This window comes from Epinephelus fuscoguttatus, linkage group LG14, assembly GCF_011397635.1.
Source record: "Epinephelus fuscoguttatus linkage group LG14, E.fuscoguttatus.final_Chr_v1".
In the NCBI taxonomy this organism is placed as follows: Eukaryota; Metazoa; Chordata; class Actinopteri; order Perciformes; family Serranidae; genus Epinephelus; species Epinephelus fuscoguttatus.
In genome coordinates this window covers 22,151,096-22,172,271 of record NC_064765.1, presented here as the reverse complement: position 1 = coordinate 22,172,271, position 21,176 = coordinate 22,151,096, and the positions used below count along the sequence as shown (strand labels likewise).

Below are 21,176 nucleotides of genomic sequence, written 5' to 3'. Positions count from 1 at the left end.
CTGTAGGACACTTAAAGGTCCAGTGTCTAGGGTTTAGGGGCATCTATTGGCCGAACTGGTGTACAGTTTTCACAGCGGTGCAATGGTTGGCATTGTTGCCTCGCAAGGGCTGGCGATTCAAAGCCTGTGATAAGGGAGCCCTTCTGTATGGACTTTGTTGCATGTACTCCCGTGTCAGCATGGGTTTTCTGCAGGTATTCCAGCTTCCTCCCACAGTCCAAAGGCATATTGGTGAGTTTAATTGGTGACTCAAGATTCTCTGGAGCTGTGAATGTGAATTGATGCGTCGGCCCTGTTATAGTCTGGCGAACTGTCCATAGTGTACCAGGCTAGGGGGCCATTCATTTTTATGGAAGTTGCTCAGTGGCACATGAAGCCCAAAAAGTTCACCTGCCCCTTATAAAAATTACCTGGATAATTAGCCCTGAAAAAAATGTTTGAATATTTTGTCAACTAAAATATGCTTCATTCTACGGCCTGGTGCCTTTTCCTCTAAATTGTGCCAAACCTCAGTAGGAATAGCTGGTCTTGAGTCTCCCTAGCTAAGCCAGCTATTAATTCTTCATCCAAAAAGGTGGAAAAATGAGAATTTAACAGTGTGTGGAGAGGTTCATTTGCTTTCACCACTAACACTGTAAATTTAAAGACCTAAATAATCATAAACTTTAGAGTTATCACATTGTATTAAAACATATTAATGAATGCTCATTTAGACATATTGGCTCATTTTGATTTGATAGGCTGTTTTACCTTCATTGTAAGACTTGATATGTTTTTTTGTGGTTCCAGGCATTTTATTTTTATTTTTGTTTTGGCCAAAAAGGGCTCTTTTGAACCCCTGTCCCACACACTTAACACACGGGAGAAGTTTCAGTTCTGCAACCTCACCCCTACATGCCACTAAATCAAACAGACCTTTAACTTCTCAAATGAGCAATACTTCAATGTGGAAAAAGGAAACAACAAGCAAACAAGTAAAAATCCTACAATCAAAATTTTATTATCAGCATTTTTTTCTCAAAGTATCAGGGTAAAAGTACTGCATTGTAATGTATCTGACTGAGGTGGGTAGATCTGAACAATGTAATATTTAATAATACATCATATTTATTTGTTTATGTTTTGAATCTCCAAAGTAACAAACAACCATAGCGACTATATATGTTCAACATTTCCTTCTAAGCTATGGTAAAGTAGAAGTATAAAGTTGCATAAAAATGGAAATACTCATGTAAAGTACAAGCATTAAGTACAGTAAGTACTCACAGCCTGACAACCCAGATTATTACTCAATCCTTAGGAGCACAAATTCCTGACAAAATAAACCCCTAAAAAGTGTGTCTGAACATGTTTTGCTACTTTAACTGCATTGCAACATAATTGGTGATCACTGTCTGCACTGGTAGGAAAACCTGTATGTCCTTGTCAACACGGAGCAGGCCAGAACCAAGAATCTGCTTTGCTGCTAAAGTCTGGTGTCTTTTGCACAACAATAACTTTGTGATAAATTGATACAAAGAAAGAAAACGTATGTGGCTGCAACATTTGGTTCTGTATGATATGCAGGATTTAAAACAAACAAATCAGATTCTGTTTGCTGCATGAATTATATTTACTGTATATAATAGATAAAATGCAGATTATCACAAAGAATTTGCAATTTGCATACATAACATTGCATATGCCATGTTGATGACTATTACTTCCTGTCTGACAGCATTATTGATTGTAACAATTTGATTTTGAAATGCAACAGTGATTCTAGAGATACACATTTACAAAGTTCTGATGCCCAAATACACTTAATAACCTTCTTCTCAAAATCAGTACAAAATTTTAGTGCAAAATTTGGTGCGTAGCATATTGCATTAAGAGTTTTGAACAGTGAAACTCTGTCACACCAACTCAAAAAATGTAGGTGTCAAGCCACTCTTGTTTTTCCAGAGTTTTCAACTGCATCTCACATTCTTCATCGTTATGTTTTTTTTGTCATGCTACTGCTTCCAAGGTCAAAAATAAACTTACACACTCAACAAACTTCATTATTAGATTACTGTATCTGGAAGAACATGATTCATTGTAAAAGTTCTACATCAACTCGTTGTCCCACTCTTTTTACTGACTTTACTGGGACTTTTGATTTGTGTTTTACTGCTGATGCTTTTCATTGACCCTCTTTCTTTTTTGTCTGTTAGAGCTGCTCTGCTCGTCAGTGCAGACCCCGACTCCATCAGTCTCCTCGCTCTTCTCTCTGTGTCTGCCTTGTCCAGGATGTATTCCTGAAATCACACACTTGGTTAGTAAAAATGTAGGTAAAAGACTGTTTATCACTAGTGTTATGATATGAATATTAAAGCTGGGGTAGGCAACAATCTGGAAAACACAAAAAAATGTCAGAATTTGACAATACACCCTCCGCCTTGCACATACATTGATTCATGTCATCTTATTTCATCGTAGAGTTGTGCACAGTTCATTCACTCAGTCCTTTCTTACCCCGCTTAATAAGTAGACTAACATTAGTCACTCCGTCATCCCTTAGCTTTGTTCCCTGCCACTGTGGACTGCTACCCTGGGACAAGAGTAGGAGGCAGTTTGTAAAACGGATCTTCCGTCGATCTTCAGTGGCTTGAATTCAGAGAGTGCAAACCCCACAGCACCAGGTGTCACAGGGAGCTGGTGGCCAGTGACAGTATAGGGTCCAACCTGATGTCTGATTGGGCGGGTGGTCCTGGCTGCCCGGGCCCCTGAAGCTGGTGTTTGTGGCAACTGGATTCATGTTGCTGCAGCCACTTGCTACTAGAGGTCTGGCTCTTCTCTCAGTCAGCTGGTCTGTAGCAGCAGGGATTGAGGCTCTAGCTTACGTTAGCTATATAAATGCAAACATGAAGCCATAACCATGAGTCTTTGGCTCCCGTTAGCAGAGGGCTAAACTATTAGCAACATTGTCTCTCCATCTCTGAAACAGCTGCCGATAGTAATGTGTTTAATTTAATTTATTGTCAGATTCTTTTTACCATCTTCCCTTTATGGAGTATTGCAGTGTAGGCAGTTGTTGCCATTTCTGGAATAGCAATTTTTTCTGCAGGTTTCTTCGCTATTGAAACAGGCTTTCACTGAAGGGATGTGCACATGCATCTGCATTTGTAGAACAGACAATATGATCGCCCTCTCCCTGACAGACAGGGAAGCTATGAAATGAAATGGTTGGACGAGCTTATTACAGCCCTGTCACAGCCACAGGTATCATTTTTTTAGGAGCATTTCAGTTATTGATTGCTAATTTCGATACATACAACAACAACAACAAAAAAAAAACGCTTATAAAAAAGTTGCCTACCCCAGCTTTATCCATTTTCTTAAGACATTACCTTCACCATGTCCATCTTTGTCAGTACATTCATGTTTTCCAGAGGTCCGTATGCTGCTAGGTAACACTGCTCTGCAAGGTTGTTTATGGCCATAAGCAAACAGCCCAAGTCTTCAACCTGTGTGATAAAGCAACATATGACAATATTTACATACATATTTAAAACTCCTATCTGTAAATTAGCTAAGCATCATTTCCAACTCATAATCTTGAAGCATACCTTCTCTCTGGACAGGCCTTGCTCCAGCATCAGGTTCATCTCTGCCTGCTTGTTCTTCTCTTTGAGGGTTTCCAACTCACTCTGGAGTTCAGACAGTTCCTTGTTGGCCATCTGAAACACACGTAAAAACTCTGAATAGGCTTTTAATTCAAGCACCATCAGTGGAAGAAAAGATGCTGTGACAATCTGTGTGTCTGACCAGTGTTTTAATACTGTGCTCCTGCTTCATGATGTGCAGCTGTCTCTGGCCATGCTCCACCTCCTTCTCCAGATGGCCCAGACGCTGCAGCAGCTCCCGGTGGGTGTTGGACAGGGTCTCGTGGCGCCGTATGATGGGCATGACCAGAGATTCAGACTCATTATCAAGGTGAGCTGAAAGAGATTGCGCAGTTTGGTCCATCATACAGCAAGTGTGTGATTAACTCATAGGGTAAACTGAAAAGGTTGATGTAAATGTTCGCTTATATCGGCCAATAAAAGTCAGTTCAACTTACTGCTTGGGAAATAATGTAGTGTTTCCATCAGGTAGTCCTCATAGATTTTGTATTTTGCCATTCTTTCCTTTAAAACTTGCTGTCTGTGTGTTAAGATATGGTAAAACTGAGGTAGAATGTGACTGAATGAGCATCACCATCACATTAAGGATTTGGTTTAAAGTTCTCACCTGGCTCGAAGTTGCTTCAACTGTTCTGTCAGATCTTCTATCTCTCTCTGTTTCGCGATGTTCAGCTCCCGTGCAGCCTCATACTTCTTCAGTGCTCTGCGTCGCTTCACTTCATTTTCAGCCACAAACTTCTCAAACTTGATCGCCCTCTCTTTAGTCTAGATGAAAATACATTTGTTTCAGGCCACTGTCATCAGTGGATATCTAGGCCTGTAATCATTCATGCTTTCAAGTAGTTTCAGTGGGTTTCACTTCACCTGCTGCTGTTTCATTTCCAGTTCAGACCTTCTCACAGCTAGAGTTTCCACACCTTTCTTAAACTCTTGCCGTTTGTGTGCAAGTTGCCGGTCCACCTCCTCCAACTCAGCCTGTTTCTTCAGAACCAGGGTCTTTTGCAAAGTGTTCACTCCTGCCTCAAGGAGTCTGCCTGGAGACTAAACATATAAAACACGTAAAGAAACAAGCACTAAAACATCCACTGATTTTGTTTCAACTTTGGACAAATTTTGGTCATCAAACACTTAATTTCCTGCATTCAGGCAAATATTTACACACCAATTTTGTAAAATAAGCAGCACGCACATCTCCAAAAAATCTTCAACAATATACAGAGGTGCACGGTTGTGGCGGAGATCCAAAACCCAACAGAACACCAACACTTTCAGATAAATTAACTTATTTAATGTGGGCAGAATTAACAGAAATGGATGCGTTTCAGCTATACAGCCTTCCACTGTTAATTCTGCCCACATTAAATAAGCTAATTTATTTGAGAGTGCCAGTGCTCTGTTTATTTATATACTATTTTTTGCCTTTTCTGGATCAGTCTAAGGTGGAATTACTTTAATTTTAGAAAAATGAAGGTCCTCTGCTACTTTTATGTTTTTGTTGGAGAGAGACAAGAATACTTTAGTAAAAAAAAAAAATCACTTTATTTAAAATCTTTAGAAAATGTACATTTATTACATTATTACTTATTCTGTTTTACCTCTGTCACAACAGGTATGTAGTTGACATTTTCCTCCTTTCTGTGCCTGAGGAGGAAACTGATTTTAGTCACAACACCATTCAGTGGAAACATTTAGCCTACAAACAGGATGTTAAAGTGCAGGGGACTATCGTTAGACATGCTGCCCATGTATAATGAAAACACAGGCCTACCTGGAGTCTTCCGGTTGTGTGACAAAAATGTTTCTTATTCTGTTCTCCACCTTCAGCTTTAGACGTGGGTCGGTGTTATCTAACACAGGAAAGGAAGAAGTCGTCATGTTTTTTGTTTGTTTGTTTTTTTATTTGCCAGTATATCGTCCAGGAATCCTGATGAGTAAACAGGTCCTGCAGTTATTCCACGTTCGGTCCAGGAGGACGACCGAGGGTCCTTTCCGGATGTTTTCCTGGTTTTGTGTAGCTGTTGCCTGGGAACCGCGGGCGAGACAACAGGGAATGCGCCGGGATCGTTTCTCCGTTGTCATGGCAACTGCCGGAGAGGCGGTTCTCCTTTATTGACTGAATGAGAGGCATAGAAATGAGATCGTTAAGAGGTCCGAGATGAGGAGGACATTAAGAGCCCTCACTCCGCTCTAATTCCCGTGGACCAAAACTCTGTTGACTCTGAGGAGCTCACATTATAAATTCTGTTTCCCTGCAGATTTTACCAGTGACATATGCCCCACAATTAACCTAGTATTAATATGGAATTATAATAATGCAAAAAGCATAATTATTATTTTTTTTAAAGCCTCTTACTTTTCCAACTTTAAAGATCCCCTTCAGACATGTTTTCGAGCAGTGGTTCTCAAACTTGTTTTCAATACTGTACCTGCTTTGAAAGATGTTTTTCAGGCAAGTACCCCCTGACCACTGCAAAACAAGTTTGGTAGAACAAAAACGTCTATAAAGAGGTACAATACAGCACTTTAAATATATCACTCAACAGGCCTGAAAAATGAAGCCCACACTGAAATGGGAAAAACTGCAGTTCTTTGAATGGCCACTTGAGGCTGGCTCCAGAAGCTAGTCACTCCCCATAAACTTCCATGTTAAAATGCCCAACTTTACAGCAGAAATTAACAGCCTGGTCCAAAAACTGGTTTTGGTCTCTATAGCTGATGTCCCTCGTCATGATCACTGTATGGGGATTTTTATTACTCACCCGTTTACTTTTTGTTAAGGCTTAATGTTACTCATAGTTAAGAATGGGGCCACTTTGAGTGATAGGCTGTCTGACAGTGTCCTCAGCTTCTCAGTCAGATCCACGCCTTGTTTCTCCACAGCACCAGCCTCTCCCCCAAATATGGTCACTTCTGGCTCCAAAAAAAAAAAAAAAAACCAAGATGGTGAAAGCCAGAGTGTTGAATTTGTGGTTTCAAAACAGGAGTTCATAAACCAATTGGTGACGTTGCGGTGGCTTTGTCCATCATTTGCACAGTCTATGCTGAGTTCAAGAAAAAAATTTTGTCATCATGCAGTAACACTAAGATGACATTGTAGTTGCATTGAACTGCGTCATTTTAATAGGTTGCATTTACAATTTTGTGATGTATTGTTTTTATAAATTATGCATGACTGATTCATTCATTCATTTTCCATAACCGCTTATACTGTAAGGGGTTGCAGGTGGGGACAGGTCACCAGACTATCACAGGTGCTGGCACAGACAACCATTCACACTCACATTCACACCTTTGTGCAGGTTAGGGTTAGGGTTAGGGTCTCCAATTAACCTAGCCTGCATGTCTTGGAACTATGGGAGAAGGCCGAAGCAACCAGATAAAACCACATTCATTTGTGTGTCAATGTCAAGTACCCAGTTCTCCAAAGTACATCTAGGGGTATGTATACTCCCATTTTAGAACACTGTTTTAGACCTATATAAATACTCTGCTTAAAATGTTGTGACACAAAAAGTCGAATTAGCTATCTCATTGTCCTGTTTCTTCCTCATTGAAAATTTCAGATTTGGTTTTATATGCAAACATTTTTCACTTCAGAAGTTCAACTGGTGGAGCCAAGGTGTCTACTTCACTTAAAAGTCACTCAGTGTTAGTGCACCGGAGGTTCAAAGTTTCCACATCACACTTGTGCAAGCTGCATATTGAACAATGAGCGGTTTCCAAACTAAAGTCGGACATCACAAAATTAAAGTCATTCTTAAGCCCAGATATGACATAAGTACAGAAACGTCAGCAGATGGAAACAAAAACACCTTTCAGGGGGACTTTCTAGATTCATCAACCTTTTTCATAATATGACATAACAGGAAAAAGGAACAAACAGGTTAAATAATAACACTGATGATGGCTGCATCCACATTGGTTTTAGCAACAGACCTTTTTCCCCAGCAGACATTTTGTCTTGATATAGCGTAAAAACCACTGGTGTCATAAGCAATATTAATAAGGGGTAAACTTTATTTAGTTTTAATACAGGGGTGTCAAACTCATTTGAATTCATGGACCACAAACAGCCCAATTTAATCTCAAATGGGCCGGACCAGTAAAACCATTGTATAATAACCTGTAAATAACAAAGCCTTCAAATGTGTCCCTCTCTTTTAGTGTAAAGAAGGAACTTAAGAGGTAGCTTACATCCTGAGAATGTTCACAATTAATGAACAGTCCATTTTCAAAACAAATGATGAATAGCCTGAGATGAAGGCTGTGCAACTTCAACAGTATGTCCGTTTTTTAGCAAACTCACTCAGAGTATGGCTTTGATGCTGAAGCTACTTTGTTAGCAATAAACTAGTCAGCTTTCACAGCTGCAATGCTGATCTCTTGGCTAAAACTAACGTCACACTTATGTTTCCTCAAATCTGCCAATGATTAATTTATCTTCCCTGTTCTTAGTTGAAAGTGGAATTAATAACTTCTCTGCATTTTTTACACTTGGCAAAGTCATCGGGCTGGCCAGACTGGACCCTTTGGTGGACCGGTTCTGGCCTGCGGGCCTGATGTGAGACACCCCTGCTTTAATAGTTCTAATAGATCTGGACCCTGCCACTGTGCATGCTGACTCATTAACCAGGTTTGCCGACACACTTAAATGGGACAGAGAAATGGTTAAAGGTAGTAATAACTGAACCTGTGTTACACCTGCTATGACATGTCAAGTCTGTGAAAAGCTCTATAATTAGTGTGTTAAACAGAGACCGACAGACATTTTGACTTGTCATAGAAGGAAAAGCACAGGTGAAACTGATAACCTCAAGTCCCATTAAGTATGCTAGTAAAGCTTTAAAGCTGTAAGTAACTGCCATAAACATGCCTTGGGTTTATTTTTATGAATGTAGAATAACAAATAGCAGCGTGTCTGCAGTTCATGTCACATTTCAGCTGAACATAAAAGCAACAGACAGTAAATATGATTTGTTTTGTGGAATCTGGCCAGCGTTTTTGTAGTATTGCCTGAAATCAAACACTGGTGCATCTCTCACAACGTAGATAAATAACCATGTTTGTCTTTCTTGGCTGAAAATGTGAGGCTCCTCAAGCAACCCCAGAGCTTGTCTACACTCTCATTCCTCCAGCTGTAAATAGATATGCAGATAGACTTGTTTGTGTCAAGTCAACCAGACGCCACTTCCAGTTTAGACAGAGGAAGCATTTTTCACAAACACCTCCAAAGAAGTAATTGTGAAACCAAAATCAGCCGTCATTGTTGTGTGCACATTTTCACACTTCAGCTTGTGACAGTGCGAGTCGATGCAACAGACGAATGCTCTTCTTGTTTTAAAGGTGGATCAGCACATTTGTAATTTCAACTTCTGTGAATGAGGATGAGGAACACTGTCACATGGTGAGTTCAAGTCTTTCCATTCAAGTTTTTGAACAGTTTCAAAGACGTGGTCATCCAAACCTGTCAAATCTCTCCTCTTTCTGTGTGTGTGCATTTTATTTTTGTGTAAATTTTAAGTTGATAGCCTAAAACTGTAACTCCAGCTTTGTGTTATTCTTAAGCCAATTTTCTGCTGCATAACTCACTGTAACACACGACCTCACCTCGGCGTTGCCTCTGGAGCAGCAGAATCAAGTGGATTCAAACACAGTTGAACATGCCCTTAAAAGGCAGCTATCCTCATCGCATGAGCTGCTGCTCTCTGATGTCTGCCAGTGCAGATTTCAGCTCTGTCAAATGAGCTTGGTCTTTAATTCATACAGTATGACTGTGGAGTGTGTATTTATTATCCTCTGTATGTTGGTATGTTATCTTTGTTTTAGGTACTTGACAGACCTGTTTTTTTTTAAATTGCTGCTCTCAGTGTTCTGACTTTTGTTTTCTGATTTGTTGTTCTGGATCTCTGGTCTATGAAGAAGACAGCAGCTCATTGTTAGATGTCCTGCTCCTCAGACTGGACAACACATCTCCTCCTGTGATGATTGCAGTCAGCAGACCCAAGTCTCTTTATCAGAGACTAAACAATGATATAAAAGACAGGCTGGCTGTCTACAACCTGAGTCTCCTCACTTCTGACAACTCGACTGTAAACCTGCACAGGTGAGGAAACGTATTATTATTTTATAAGGCACTTCTTATAGTTTGTAATTGAATGTGGATGAAAATGACTTGTTCATATTCACATTCAATATAAACTGAAACAGAATAATTTTTTTCAATGTCATGTTTGAATAAGTGTGGCTCATTGACTTAACTCAGACAGACAGACAAAAGAAAAAGCGATGAAGTTCCTGAGAATAAGCTGATAAAATCTCATCAAAAAATCTTTATAATCTAACATCTGTTACTTTAAGCAAGAAGCTGAATAGTGTTCAAGAACTTAACAGACACTGGAGGTGAAATGTGACAAAATGATATCCCATTCAGCACATATTTTAACATGGTAGAAATTTTATTTCTAAAAGTTTTAAGATACACACACAAAGGAAAGAGCAAAAGAAAACCATTGTTGCCTTCAGGTGGTGTGACTGTAAGTTTTCAGCAATTATTACTTTTTATATTCATAAGAGCCAACACTGAGTTGTATCTTCAGATATAAACTGCTGCTTCTATTACTTTAATTCCTGAAAGATGCCATAGTTTGGCATGTACTCTGTCAATCACCAAACACCTCCCTCTTGTGGAGAAACTGCAGGCCATTGAAAGTGAATTAGTGAGTTAGTAAATTCATTTGAGAGGTACAAGACTGAACATTAAAATAAAGCCAGTGCTTCACAGTCACGTTTTGTGATAAATACCTGGAGTATATAATAATTTAAGTTTCTCTGGGATGAAAACCTTACCAAAGCACAAACCAGAGGTCAGGGTTGTGCCCATAGCTGCCACTGAGGACACAGAAGTTTTGCACTCTCGCGTGTCAATTTATTCTATGCAAATGAATCTTTATTTTTGCTGAAAATGTACAGTTTCAGTTCATCAAATGCATACAAACAGTTTTAAAAATAAACTTACAGTAGAACATTTTGGTTTTTGATTTACCTCTTTTGGTTTAGGCAACAAAGGTATTCAGTTTGATTTAGAAATATAAGATATTTATCAGCAGCGCACCCATACTCAGCAGACCTGTGCGTGTATATATAAGATAATAACGTTTGTTACTGATGTAATGTAACGTCACATGACATATGTCATTACTGTAGTATGCTAGACATACTAGAACACTATATTTGTTATTGAAACCACTCGATTGACATTTAGTTTCACATGGGACATGAACAGCGGCCTGCTGGGTGAAAGTCCAGAGTTTGGTTAACCCATACATCTCCCTCACCTCCCACACGCTCTGTGCAGACTTCCTCGTTCTCTGTACCACAACAGTTGCTCGCAGTATTTAAAAAATGCTGCTATGTCTCATTCCGCCACTAAAGAGTGCCTCAGTGTGTCAGTATATGGTACCTCTAACATCGTATCTGGACGTGGGAGGTCCAAACATCGATATGTGACAAGGTGGGAATGAGAATGTGTTGGTCATGAACAGCGGTCTCCCGGGTGAAAGTCCAGAGTATGTTTGACCCATACATCTCCCTCCCTCCCACACACCCTCCCTATACAGACTTAATTGCTCTCTTTACTACAGCAGTTGCTCGCAGCTTTAGAAAAAATGCAGCTGCATCTCATATCGCCACTAAAGGGTGCCTCAGTGCGTCAGTATCTGACCCCATGGCACTGACAGATTGTCAGTCTTTGACGCATTAGGAGTGAGCCCTGATTGTATCTTGTTTCTGATAATTTGGGTGTTTTAAGGAGTTTTTTTTACATTCTACAAATACACACAAAATACAATGATGTTTTAAAATTTTGAATATTTGAACAGAAAATCCTGTAGACCGCTCTTGCTCAGCTTCACAATTTATTATTAACACTAATGTTCACTCTTGACAAAGGTCCAGTAGGACTTAAATGTTGGTGTTACTAATAAATTGTGAAGCTGAATAAGAGCAGACTCAGGTGATATTTTCAAACGCACCTGCGTCTGAGACAGTTGGATGTGCAAATATCTCTCTTCAATCAAATTTTGAATATTTAAAATGAAAAGAGTTTCTCTGTGTATCTTCTAGCAGTATGCCTATGTAGCTGAATCAGGTGCTTCTCGGATAGGGACTAAACCCCATTTGGAAGTTTAAAGTTGACTTGGGATTCACTCATGGCCCCAGTATTTTAAAAATGTCTACGGCCCTGGTTTCTAAGTAGTCCTTTTGATTAAAGGAGCTTTCAGATACCTCCTCTATGAACAAAAACGAAGGGCTTACTCAAAACAGTAAGATTTAAATTACAATCTCAGTGGACACTTACAGTAGCCTACAGGACCACAATGTCTGTGGCATTGTCTCATGAATGGTGTGGGTCTATCATTTATCTTCTGTAGTACTCATTATTACCCCTTGTTTTGTGTTTTTCCTCTTACACTAGGCCTCTTCCTCCAAAAGTCCCCTTTAAGATTAGAGCTTTTAATTATGTGGTTGTGTATTGTGGCTCCTAGCCAATGAAATAAAGCCTTCATGCAAAGAAAGACATCTCGGCTAAGGCTGCATTATCTCCAGCGCTGTCCGCCTTATCTCTGGATGTCCGAGTCTCTTGACATATATGGATAAACCCGTCACCCCGCCGCCTGACAATACAGTCCCAAAATAATCTGAGAGCACAGCTGAGCCCTGCTCGGCGCTGCACGCTGCTGCTGCTCCGCTGCCGCCTCCGACACCGCGCTGTGAGAGGAAACACCGCCGTGAAATCTCTCATCAGTAATGACGAAATTCAGCTATTCTGAATACTTATCTCAGTTCCGTAACGCTGGAGGTAAATGTAATAATGTTCAGACGCGACTGCGGGGAGATAGGAGGAGAGGAGACGGTCAGGGCGACGTAACGTCAGAGCCGGAGTGAGTCTTTTGTTGTTGGGTGCTGTTTGACATGGGGCTGCATGTCTATGTCAGTGTGTGTGTGTGTGTGTGTGTGTGTGTGTGTGTGTGTGTGTGTGTGTGTGTAGGGGCTCCTGAGGTGTGCTGTATAACCACTGAAGAGTAATAATAAGAAATGTTTAATCTTGATTAATTTAATGACATAGCCTACCTAACCAGTTAGAGGTGCTTATTTAAGTAAAATAAAGCCAAAAATTAAGATATTTACCTAAATATAAAAATGTAAGATTCACAGTTCAATCAGAATTGCAGCCCTCAAACAGTGCTGATGTCTATCTAAAATTAAATGTGATTGCATTTATGTGTCAGTCACATAAAGTGTGTTTTTCCCTCCTTTTTAAGGGATGTTGAGCCGGTGGTCTTTGCCATCAGGAGAGGGGATGTGGAGGCAGTTAATGATGTGGCAACATCCGCTCCTCTCAGTCTGCTGAAGGAGAACAAAGATGGGTGGATACCTCTGCATGATGCTGCCTTCTGTGGACAGACAGAGTGCCTGAAGATCCTTCTAAAGGGTATGACATGAAAGCGTAATTGAGGGTCCCAAACAGTGCATTTGTCCAGTGAAACAGGCTCAGTGTAACAGTATACGTCGGTCTGTTTGTACAATCTCAAAAAGCTAAATAAGCCTTATATATATATATTTTCTGCTCCAGCCCATCCAGGTTCAGTAGACAAACGTACCTTGCAGGAGCAGACGGCCTTGCTGCTGGCTGTGTCTTGTGAACACTTGTCATGTGTGCGTCGCCTTCTGGAGACAGGCGCCGACCCCGACATCAGCAGCAAGAACAAAGAAACCCCTTTGTACAAAGGTACAGCCGTGAAATCAATTGTATACAACAGAGCTATTTAGAACGTATAGATAACCATGTAACAGCCACATGACCCAGTGTCTCCTCTGTGTCTGTAGCCTGTGAGTTGGAGAATGTGGACATGGTGAGCCTCTTGCTGTCCTACGGGGCCACCGCGAACCAGCGGTGTGGTCAGGGTTGGACGGCCCTCCACGAGGCTGTGTCCAGGAACAACACGAAAATCTGTGAGATGCTAATAAGAGCCGGAGCCGCAATCAATCCACCTAACACCTACAGCATCACGCCACTCATTGTAGCAGCTCAGCAAGGACAGATGAGGGCACTGTGCTACCTTATTGAGAAAGGTACTTTTCTGTACAAAATATTCCCCCTCCTTTTTTATGTTGCTGAATTTAAAGGTTATTAAGGGACACTGGTTTTCTGTAGGTGCAGATGTGAACATGCAGACATGTGATGGTGTCACAGCGCTGCATGAGGCCAGTAAAAATGGCCACAAGGAGAGTGTTGCAGTGCTGTTGACTAAAAACGCAGATGCCAACAAACCCACTAACTCAGGACTGCTGCCACTGCACACTGCTTCCCAATATGGACACCATGAGTAAGTACTATAACTCAATTAGGTTTTGTATAAAAGAAAACATTCATAAAGATGTGGCATTTGCATTCAGATATAAAATGTTTGCTTATGATGCACAATAGAGTGGTTATTATGAATTGAACTGTGATAAGAGTTAATTAGTGTGTGTTGTCTTTACATATTTTGTGTCCACACTCTGTGTACAGGATTGTGTCTCTCCTCGTCTCAGTCACAAGTCGAGCCCTGCTCCGCCACAGTTGTGTCAGCCCCCTCCACCTGGCAGCAGAGCACAACAGACACACTGTGGCAGCTGTGCTACTCAAGACAGGTGCGAATGTAAACGCCACACTGGCCAACAGCCACTCCATCCAGTATGCTGATCGGCGCGCGACAGCCCTCTACTTTGCAGTTGCCAATGGCAGCAAAGAGACAGCAGAGGTGTTACTGAACGCTGGCGCGAGTCTAAACCTGGACCCAGTCAGTCCTCTGCTGATGGCTGTGCAGCAGGGCTGCATCAGCACTGTGTCATTACTGCTGGAGAGAGGGGCTGACATCAACGCCAGAATACCCTCTTATCCTACTACGTTCCCTGCTGCCGTTGCACTCTGCATGAATAATTTGGCTCTGCTCAAGTGCCTTTTGGACAATGGCTGTGATGCCCTCTCTTGTTTTACCTGTACATACGGCTGTGCCCCTCACCCAACGTCAGGAGGATCCCACATTAGAACTGTTGGCAGCAATGGATATGTTTTGCAGAATGACAGTATGCTTCCTTTAAACTGCAGTGAGATGCCAGAGAGAGCTACACAGGTGTGAAAAATAAGCAAAAACATCAACATGGCTTTCCCAGAAACTGAAATTTGTATGTTTTTTTCTAAGTATTTTGCTTTCTTTTTGCAGTTCTGTGAGTGGATCTCAACGTCAGTCATGTGTAAATGGGCAGGACCGGTCATAGACTTGCTGCTGGAGCATGTTGGTCACGTTCAGCTGTGCAGCAAGCTCACTGAACTGCTGGACAGCCGAGAAGAGTGGCTCGCCGTGAAGAGGAAGTCATGTAAGCATCTGACAAAATCTTGTCATCCTAACATGCAAACATGTCTCTTTCTGTCTCTCACTTCCTCACACATGCGTACAATGCAAATGTAGCTATCAACAAACCTCTTTTCTGTTTCTCTTGTCCACAGTGTTACCTCGTCCACTGCTGCACCTTTGCAGATTCAGGATTCGAGCCCAAATGGGGGGAAACAGACTCTCACAGAAATCTCTCACAAGTCTACCTCTGCCGGACAGACTGATCCGATACCTGAGCCACGCTGAATGACTTTAAAATGAACTTCAAGTAATATAAGCATCAGAGATGTGACTAAATTTATCATGTGTTCCCTTTTTAGCTGCATCTGTAAATGCAATTCTCTATGTATAAAATATCTATTTATAACATGTGTAACGTGACAGGAAGTCTCTTTAATGTGTCAGTCAGAGTTTCTCTGTAGTCTCGCAGGAACGCTCAATGAAAGCAAAAACGATCTAATGCCCAGAGGAGCTCTTGAGGAAAGTTGAATCATTTATTTAAAAATTAAAGTCATCGTTTTCAAACGTGCCTATCAAACATTACTTTGACAAAGAAAAGGCAATCTATGTCCCACATTCTATTCTCATAGCTGAAAGAGCAAACTAAAACAGGATGTTCTCATTCATTTGCATGACTTTTGGTACTGACAAAAGGAGCAGTCACTCTCTGTAGAAACCTAAAAGTAGAAACCTTTTAACTTACTGTCAGTTTTTCAGATGCTTGAAAGGCATCATAGTGGCATGAAAGTGAACATGATGAAGTTGGTCTGCAAGTGCAACTTAGTCCTCTAGATTTAAACAATAAAAATAGATGAAGCATTCCAATAAGTGCTTGATGAGGTGTCTCATATACAAATGTGGAGAGATAAGGAGTTGGCTGCGCAGAACACAAAATAATTAGTCATATTTACACCCTTTTGTGTGTGTGACTGGCTCATTAGTAGAGTAGTTAAATGAATCCAAACACACTGAAGATCGGTGACTGCACGGTGGGTTTGGTCGGTATAGGTTTGACCACAACGTGCGTGTGAAGTTTCTGTCCATAAGGATGCTCAGGCCTCTCTGTCTCTGCCGCTTTGCTCCACAGTCCCAGGGGCGGATGGGGGACAACAATGTGACTGTGGAGGACCTGGTGTCCGTGGTACTGGAAGGGACAGCAGCCGCACACGCTCACACAGTGGTGAGAGGTCAGGTCCAATTTCAGCGTGTCCTTATCAGCAGAGCTGCGCCGACTGGACGCAGAGAGAGTGGCCTTTGCGTCATCATCATAACTCCTTTTCCTCTTTTCGTTCTCACTGCCCTCAGATGTGCCTGCTGGGCTCTTTTTCAATAAATGTGAGTGTTCCCTCTTAGTCTGGGTCAGCTTAGGTTCCTCCCAAAATGAGGCTGGCAGCTGGCGTTTCCTCATGGGCACCTGCTCCACGGCGCTCCCCGCAACCTCCGCACACTGAGCATCCGAACTGGACTTCTCTGCGACCTTCACACTCTGGTGAGAAGCGCCCACCGGTTTGGCGCACCCATACTCAGCAGACCTGTGCGTGTGGCATCTTGGGACTCTGGAGTACTTCTGAGAGAAACGCTTCAGCTGTTTCTGCAGATATTTCCTGTGGTCCACAGAGCGTCTGCACGGAGCTGACTTGTCCAAGGCCGCTTTGATATCGCTGGATGCCAAATTCACAAAATTGAGCAGCGTCTTGACCTCACTGTCTGCCATTTTTGTAAAGTTTTTGATCAGATCAGTCCATGTTAGAGCTTGTAGTCCACCGCCAAGATCTAAAGGGACATCAATAAACAAATGTAAGCTTTGCGTAATTGCGCGCTATTCTCTGGTATCCACAAATGAATGTGATGCTTCTCAGTTAAAATATTTTTAAAGAGTAATAACCCTTTACTCACCACTGCTGGATGAATCCAGACTCTCTGAAGCCACAGTCCAAGCACAGATTTCTCTCCAGGCTGCAGTAGGAGCACTTCAACAAGTTGAATGAATATAAACTCCTTGTAGTTATGGTGCTTTCCATGAACCAATCAGCGACCCCAGGCCCCTCACAATGCACCCCAATCAGCCTCCAAGCGCCCTGGTATCGAATTCTTCACCATTGCAAATTGTTGTCATGGAGACCTGGAAAAAGCCGCTGAGGGGATGCGATATTTCTCCTACACGGTGATTTCCGCGCGTTGGCCAAACATCTCCTAAAATCCGGAGTGTGCATGAATAAGAACGAGTGCTAGCTCTGCTGAAATATGCATGCATTCTAACTTTATTCTGGAGCTGTTAAAGTTGAGTCTTTAACATAGATACCGCTCATACCCTCCCCAAGAGTGATGTCAGCTGTAGGATTTGGTGAGAGGGGGGAGATCTAAAGAGTGCATAACCATGGAAAGGGGCTTGAACGCTCAAGAATCTTGTCTTTCTGTTTGCCCCCTCAATCGAGCGACACAAAGGCTGAATTACTCATTCAAACCTCGCGGGACAAAGGAAAAGGAGCTGGATAGCACTCCTGCATTTGTAGTCAAACATTTAGAGACTTAAATCGAGTCGTCATGAAGGAGAAAGAGTCGGACAAAGCCCATAGAATTGCCATCAGCAAACATTTTCCTGTGTCATATTATGGGGTCTCCATGGCTCCCTCTGGCCCGCGGACAATAGCACAAGTTTGCACACTCGAATACTGTCACCCTGCCAACGGCAACAAGGGCCCAAAACAGGACAATCCCCAGAGAAAGCATGGGCTCCGCGGGGAAGGTTGCAATGGAGGAGGAAAAGGGGACTTGTGAAATGCTAATTGAGCTTCATCCCCTTATTGAAGTGGGGAAAAAAGAGTACCTATCGTCCCATTGAACCGCAGCAGCAGTGGAATGAGATGTGAGGAAACTGTTTGTCTGGTAAGTAACACCTCATGCTTTTGCACTACCCTTAAAGCATTTACCCTGAACCACTCCAGCACTGGTGCAGATCATTTTTAAAAACATTCTGCAGAGTATACTGAGGCTACACACCATTTATTTCTAAGTGAGCTGCAGCCCACATGATTGATTGCCTCATTCACTCAGTTTGGGGTTATCTGAGGAGAGCTCTGCTGCAGGTCTATATGTGCTCTCCATCTTTTTAGGCGGTGCATCCCTCTTGTTCTGGAGAGGCATTGTCCTCCTCCTCTCTCCTCTTCCCTTCACCTCTCTGTTCATCTAAAAAGGGCAAATTAACAATGAGGCCCCCCTCCCCTGGCCTGTCACCCCACTCCTGTGCTTTTGAAGTGAGGGAGAAAGAGAGAGAGGAAGCATGGTGGCATCCATAAATCCCACAATGTGACGCTGTCCTTGTGCCAGGACAGGTGGACGGATGTTTGTCCAGCAGTTCAGATATTTGCTGATTTATGGAGCTTTTGAAAAACGCTCACTAATTTCTATATTTACCTATCCTCTGTAAGAGGGTCATTAGAGTCTGTCTGCACACAACATCAATCCACCTAACACAGACAAACCAAAATGCAAGTTAACATGCCACTTTAACTGCTGCATGTGTGCACCAGAGATATGCACCCAACTTGCATATCTCTGGTGCACACATGCAAACTGCACTCATGCAGCCAGGGAGTGTTTGGAGTCTACAGTGATGCATAGAGATATAACAAACTACTAAACCAACATTCCTCACCATGTTTGCATCCTGATACAAAAATCTATCTAGTAAAAGCCCAGTGGAGCTCTAATATGACTGAAATCTGACTCTGTTTGTACTAGGTCCTTGGCAGAAGCTGTCCAAGACACATCTGTTGGTGCCACTTTCAAAGTAAGCACTTTCTTTCTGTCGCCTATATCGTGTCTTTGCTCAATACTATCTACAGTAAGATAAAAATGTATTGATCCCCATGGGAGAGCAAAGTCTTGCAGCAGCACAAAAATGAGAGCATATAAGGATACAAGACAGAAAAAAGTACAGCAAAGGATATAAGCAATAAAAAGGTGAACTGAGCCATAAATCAAAATGAAATGAAAGCTTTCTACAGTATTAGGGTTTATAGATTGATAGAGATAATATCTCTCTATAGGTAAATGTAAAATGGGAATAATGTGTGTCTCTGTGGTGAACACAACACACATCTGCACATTAGAGGAAATGGAGACTTTAGTTGGAGGTATTTCTTTTGTTTCTTCATCACAGCTCACATTAAAGAAAAACAACATACTTACCCGTAGTGTTGGAGGTTCAAATAGAAGGAGAATATTAATTCTACTGGTTAGCTGCAACAAAGCAACAATTAAAAACTGGTATGAAAATGATCCATGTAGATAAAACATTATGCTATGGGCACAGTGAAGGATGAATTCTGTTTGACTGGAATACCGGCATTTTCCCCGTGGAATACGAGAAGACTTTTATCCAAAAGAAAAGGGAGAAATTTATCAGATTCATGGCAAACAACAAGAATGTTATCAAACCTGGATCTGGATCACACATTAGACCAATATGTTACCTATTTAATTTCAGTGCCTTGTTGAAGATTGTTTTTGTAAACTGTTTAAATTTTCATGAATAAAAAGTGACAAAAAAAAGCTGGTATATACAGATAAAACATGAGTACAGAACGGCTCAGTTAATATGAAAAAAATATATATAAATTAGGTGCAAAAACTCAGACAAAAGCATCTGAGTTATTTTGTCATTTAAATTTATATTGTTTTAAATAATTTTAAAAAAGTGACAAAATCTTATATACAGATACAAAATGAGTACAGAAGAGCTTCCAGTAAATCTAAAAAAAAAAAAAAAGAAATAAGTGCAAAAAATATCCAAATTCAGACAAAGCTGGCTAAGCTATTTTGTAATTTATATTTAAATTATTATAAGTAAATAAAAAAGTGACAAAAGCTTGTGTATACAAATACAAAATGAAAACAGTGAAGGTTCCAGGAAATAAATCTATAGAATAAATGCAATCAGATCTAAGATCCAAATTCAGACAAAACTGCACTTTCAGCCCTTTTCACTACCTAATTTGTCCCCTTGCTCCAATGATCTGTTAATATAGTTACAGAGCACCTTAATGTGATGTGTTGCCAACACCTCCCACTAGATGGCAATCTACCTCTACTCTGACACAGCCAAGCTGGGTTGTTATAATAAAGGGGAAACACACAGATAGTAAAGATAAATGCAGGGGAGTTAATTATCTTTGGACATTAATATCCTTTAAATGACACAGGGTATTACAACCTCCTTTTGTTTGACGCATATTATTCCTGGGCTCTGTTTGTTTGCAGAGAAGCTGATTAAGTATCTCAGCAAGAATAATAACACTGAAAGACCACAGTAATTTTATTAAGAGGTTTTCTTATCTGAGTTTAAAAGGACTGTGATGTATGTTGTGGCAGATTGCTGCTAGTTGGAAGGAGGTGAGGCAGCAGGAAGGAACCAGGAGGATGTAGTGCTTTCCTCTTGTCAGATAATCGATACTGGGACAGACTGTAGGAGAGGATGGACGAGCTAAACCATCGGGCGCACTATACGCCAAATCCAGGCTTGTTGTGTACTTCAAAAACTCTGACAAATCTCTGCATTGTGTGCGCAGATGCTGTTCAGCAGCAGATGTGGATTTTCCACTCTAAAAGTCATCCACAGCTCTTGTGCATTAGCTCACCCCATTACTGTCTGTGAAGAGCTTTTTTATAGGCAAGAGATGTGATAAATGCTCAGCCGCACCAAAAGGCTGTAGGGCTCGATGCTGAATCCATTGATCTTAATCCAAAGTTGTTTGAATAGTTGGCTTAGATGCTGTTTGTGTTATTTGGAATAAGCCGGCTGTGACACAATTGGCTGTCACTTCTGTTATTTAAACCACAAGCAATACTCTCAAACAGAAGTCCTTTGGGCACAACAAATGATTGTGGATTTATGAAACATGAATAAGCAATGAAAATGACATACAAGCCGGGTAGTGTGTTGGTGAACTGAGATGCAGAGAACCTGACCTGCAAAGAAGACATATCAGCTTCAAGCAGTGCCCTTGGTGAAGTGCCTTTGAGTAAGGCAATGGATTTAAAACAGTTTTTTAACCGTGGTGCTGGGCATGAGCGTAGGTTTCATGAACCAGGG

General features: G+C 41.4%; 3 protein-coding genes across 3 annotated transcripts; 1 reads left to right on the top strand and 2 right to left on the bottom strand.

The window, feature by feature from the left end:
• Window positions 1-1,022: 1,022 nt before the first annotated feature.
• Window positions 1,023-5,746, bottom strand: si:ch1073-416d2.4 (coiled-coil domain-containing protein 42 homolog). The gene is made up of 9 exons (XM_049595950.1): window positions 5,416-5,746; window positions 5,243-5,288; window positions 4,512-4,688; window positions 4,255-4,412; window positions 4,085-4,167; window positions 3,790-3,962; window positions 3,591-3,701; window positions 3,372-3,488; window positions 1,023-2,279 (listed from the first exon to the last, which is right to left on the bottom strand). Exons 1-9 carry the CDS (start codon window positions 5,520-5,522, stop codon window positions 2,094-2,096), a joined length of 1,158 nt encoding a protein of 385 aa, XP_049451907.1. The 5' UTR covers window positions 5,523-5,746; the 3' UTR covers window positions 1,023-2,093.
• A 6,702-nt stretch (window positions 5,747-12,448) lies between these two features.
• On the top strand, window positions 12,449-15,339 carry LOC125901323 (ankyrin repeat and SOCS box protein 2-like). The gene is made up of 8 exons (XM_049596970.1): window positions 12,449-12,586; window positions 12,968-13,137; window positions 13,279-13,434; window positions 13,533-13,778; window positions 13,861-14,032; window positions 14,218-14,821; window positions 14,912-15,065; window positions 15,196-15,339. Exons 1-8 carry the CDS (start codon window positions 12,453-12,455, stop codon window positions 15,330-15,332), a joined length of 1,773 nt encoding a protein of 590 aa, XP_049452927.1. The 5' UTR covers window positions 12,449-12,452; the 3' UTR covers window positions 15,333-15,339.
• A 654-nt stretch (window positions 15,340-15,993) lies between these two features.
• LOC125901324 (protein FAM181A-like) lies at window positions 15,994-17,119 on the bottom strand. The gene is made up of 2 exons (XM_049596971.1): window positions 16,979-17,119; window positions 15,994-16,855 (listed from the first exon to the last, which is right to left on the bottom strand). The coding sequence occupies exon 2, from the start codon at window positions 16,794-16,796 to the stop codon at window positions 16,032-16,034; it is 765 nt and encodes a 254-aa protein (XP_049452928.1). The 5' UTR covers window positions 16,797-16,855; window positions 16,979-17,119; the 3' UTR covers window positions 15,994-16,031.
• Window positions 17,120-21,176: the final 4,057 nt, after the last annotated feature.

Coding starts and splice junctions, on each gene's coding strand:
- LOC125901324 (XM_049596971.1), bottom strand. CDS start 16,796: ATGGCAGACAGTGAGGTCAAGACGCTGCTCAATTTTGTGAATTTGGCA.
- LOC125901323 (XM_049596970.1), top strand. CDS start 12,453: ATGACGAAATTCAGCTATTCTGAATACTTATCTCAGTTCCGTAACGCT. Junction 13,138..13,278: donor CCTGAAGATCCTTCTAAAGG/GTATGACATGAA, acceptor TTTCTGCTCCAG/CCCATCCAGGTTCAGTAGAC. Junction 14,033..14,217: donor TCCCAATATGGACACCATGA/GTAAGTACTATA, acceptor CTCTGTGTACAG/GATTGTGTCTCTCCTCGTCT.
- si:ch1073-416d2.4 (XM_049595950.1), bottom strand. CDS start 5,522: ATGACGACTTCTTCCTTTCCTGTGTTAGATAACACCGACCCACGTCTA. Junction 3,702..3,789: donor AGCACAGTATTAAAACACTG/GTCAGACACACA, acceptor CGTGTGTTTCAG/ATGGCCAACAAGGAACTGTC. Junction 2,280..3,371: donor CAAAGATGGACATGGTGAAG/GTAATGTCTTAA, acceptor GTGTGATTTCAG/GAATACATCCTGGACAAGGC.